Genomic DNA, 3,284 nt, shown 5'->3' with positions numbered 1-3,284 from the left:
AGTTGGCAAATACAGTGCGGTACACTGGGCTAATACAGAACGGAAAGTAGCTCCGCCCACCAAAGTCCCGTTCTGTATTGCTAATACAGAACAGTAAACTTCAAAGAAAAACACCGCTATCGTGTCACAACATTGTTATAAAACGTCAAGTGCCAGCAAGATTACAACAAGCAAATAAGATTTAATGTCCCCTCGCTTTCTCGAAAGCGGGGACAATAAGTTTCCAGAACTAAACTGTTCACTGAATCGCTGATTTACTACTTTTTTAAATCGGGCTCGTTATACGTATTAATCAAACACCAGAGATTCACATGGTGTTTCCGTTCTGCTCAAAAAAATATAATTAAAGGATATTCTTTGTTTATGTTGTAAATTATTTTATATAGTGAGATGTCTGGACATGGCAGGTTTGTATACTGGCTTTTGTAATTTACCAATCCGACAGTGGATCACAGAAGAGATTAGTTTGACTCCTTGTTACTTATATTCTCCTTGCTGTTTGTTCATTTGTTGTTATTGTTCAGTGTTCTGATTTAGCTTTGAGATGTTTGAAAAGTATTACATGTAATACCACATCATGCTACTGAATCCAACTCTTTACAAACTCCGAACAATGATTGCTCTCTGATTTGTCCAAGATGGGGTGGATGGCATTCCTTTTACTTTTATTTTTTACAGTAAATGTGAACTGTGTGGTAAAGTTCAATGGAAATACAAATGTCCTAGATGTGGAAGAAGAACCTGTTGTCTGGCCTGTGTGAAGAAACATAAAGAAGAAACAGGGTGCAGTGGTGTCCGTGACAAGACAGCCTTTGTAAAGATGAAAGACATGAATGATATGCACCTTCTCAGTGGTATGTATATTAAAATTAAAATGTTCTATCATTAAAATGATAAATGTCCTATGGACTGTGTTGAGGGCTTGTCCTGAGACACAGTTGGATTAGTATGATTAAGTGGTATGATAAGCTTCAATTTTATGAAAAACTTTGAAAGTTTTCAGTTTGCTTGTTTATCATGATGTAAATGATTATTTAAATTTTTAGATTATCGTATGTTGGAGGACGTAGATAGAACTGTAGACAATCATAGCAGAGACCCACTATGTAGGTCAGGAGTTCACGGAGTTGTCAGTAAGGTAACTCACTTCACTTAAATATTCTTATCTTACATCACTAATGATATCCTTAAGGTTATCCTTCATCTCTTTTTTCTGTGACAGTCACTATATATCTGTAGCAGTTTGGGCTTTGGCCCGTGGATATCGGCCTGGATAGCTCAGTGGTTAGAGCACCTGACTAGTAATGCAGGGGTCCTGGGTTCGATTCCTGGTCCAGCCATATGTTTTCTTTGTGCATTTCTCCTTTCCTACTACATATCAAAGAAAAAAGTTAAACACAGTTAGAGCAAATAACATAAAAATGAATTTTTATTTCCTGTGGTTTCAAAAAGTATTAACTTATCACTTATCAAGTACTGGTATAATGAAGTTTTTTCATACATGTAATTTTATCTTTTGAAGTTTAGTTAAATCCTTGTGCTATGACTTGACACTGTTTATACATTTCAAATTTATTCGAATATTTTAGCTGAAAAAGTTTGCAGAGAAACAGGGAATTAAAGTCCAGTTTCTTCCATATCCCATGTCAAAGAGGAAAAACAATTCCACAAAACTTACTAGATACAGGTAAACACAAACATTATGTACTTTTAAAATGTAAACAACTTTTGCTAAATTGTTCCATTTAGTTTTTCTATCTCAGCTGGTTTAAGACAAAAAGGAAGCTTATGGATTTGTTAGGCATTTATTGGCATTTTTTTTTGTCTAGCTTTAAACATCTTTTTAATCTTGCTCTTACAACCACAAATGCTTGTTCCCTTCAAAATGTAAAATTTCTTCTGCACATCTACCCAAATCTTCTTCGGCGGTGAAATCAAATCTCTGCAAACCATTTTTTTCTTCTTATCACAAACAGCTTTACCTTCACAAAAATATTTGACTCTACAAGTAGGATATCAATCACACTATTCACATATTTTCTTTTACAGGAAAGGAAAATTTCTGTGGCATTTAGAACTCATCTTTCCTCAGTCTGAAGTCAAGTACACAGAGAAAAGGTAGCAAATTAAATACAGGAATCCCAGTGAGGAATGATGGCAAAGTTTTCATCTTTAAATGAAAATTTAGTGGTAAAGAGGATGTAAAATTGATTCTATTTATTGACAGAGTACATGAAGATACTTGTCTACGTGATGTGCTGAAGACCTTCATTCACCCCACAGAATCAGACCCTGTTAAAAGACAGATGTTAAAGGCTTACAGCAGCACACCTTTAGAAGACTGTCTGATTCTGATGCAGGAAGGGGGGCTCCCAGCAAATATCAGGAGGTAAAAGATGTTTTAAAAAAAGAGTCATGGAGGGTCACTGTAAAATTTTGCTCTCCTTTACCTCAAATACATTGCTTTAATTGGTTAATATATTCTGTTACCTGATGATTCAGCTATGTCTAAGAAATGAAAGATTAATGTTTTGACCTAATTATGTTGCAGATTTCATCAACTTGATCAGAATAAGTCTTTGTGTGAGAATCTGAAAGGTAAAGAATTTATAGAGTATCCCACACTTCACATTGTTCTACCAGACAGTGCTGACAAATACCCACTGACAGTGGGTACATAATGGAGGTCTTGTGAAAAGGATGAGTACATGAGGGAATTGATGTGAAAGACAAAACTGGACACAGCTATAAAAAAAAAACACTCAAAACACACTTATATGAGCATTCAGATTATTTCATTCACAAAGTATCTTTGTTGATAAGATGGCACTCCATGTATACTGAATAAGTATAAAATTAAAATATTTTCACAGAAGTTTGGACTACTTGTGAAATAACTTGGAAACTATTTTTGTTAAGATATTTAATGTCAATTTAAAGTTTGTTATTCATTTTAGACTTGTTTAAAATGAACTTAAAGTCAAGAAAATTTTAATAAAGATGTTTAGTTACCAAAATAAAGTTTAGCAATAATTAATAAAATAGTACTCATATCTTCAGTTAAAAGAAGTTGGATTACCTCAAATCTTGAATGCTATTCAAGAGATATTAAAACATTGAAAAGTACGAAATCCCATTAAGCTCATTTTCATAATAAATGCGTAACCTTTGCTTTATAACGTGAAACTTTATTTGCGTTTATTCGTGAAGTTTGGCGATTATTCGCGAAGTTTTGCGTTTATTAGCGAAAGTAACGCGTTACAACGCGAAAAAATTATTTTTTA

General features: G+C 33.8%; 1 protein-coding gene across 1 annotated transcript; it reads left to right on the top strand.

Annotated features, from left to right (window-relative positions):
* The first annotated feature begins 281 nt into the window (after positions 1–281).
* LOC134233731 (box C/D snoRNA protein 1-like) lies at positions 282–3,078 on the top strand. Its single transcript, XM_062715727.1, has 7 exons — positions 282–407; positions 679–854; positions 1,047–1,138; positions 1,590–1,687; positions 2,050–2,118; positions 2,228–2,389; positions 2,552–3,078. Exons 1-7 carry the CDS (start codon positions 391–393, stop codon positions 2,679–2,681), a joined length of 744 nt encoding a protein of 247 aa, XP_062571711.1. The 5' UTR covers positions 282–390; the 3' UTR covers positions 2,682–3,078.
* The last annotated feature ends 206 nt before the right edge of the window (positions 3,079–3,284 follow it).

The sequence above is a fragment of the Saccostrea cucullata genome, unplaced genomic scaffold (genome assembly GCF_032062105.1).
Source record: "Saccostrea cucullata isolate Sc308-1 unplaced genomic scaffold, CSIRO_AGI_Scuc_v1 ctg145, whole genome shotgun sequence".
NCBI classification, from domain to species: domain Eukaryota; kingdom Metazoa; phylum Mollusca; class Bivalvia; order Ostreida; family Ostreidae; genus Saccostrea; species Saccostrea cuccullata.
This window is presented reverse-complemented; position numbering and strand designations above follow the sequence as displayed.

Excerpts from the sequence above, each read along its gene's own strand:
- LOC134233731 (XM_062715727.1), top strand. Across the intron at positions 855-1,046 it reads TGATATGCACCTTCTCAGTG|ATTATCGTATGTTGGAGGAC; the intron begins GTATGTATATTA and ends TTAAATTTTTAG. Across the intron at positions 2,119-2,227 it reads GTCAAGTACACAGAGAAAAG|AGTACATGAAGATACTTGTC; the intron begins GTAGCAAATTAA and ends ATTTATTGACAG.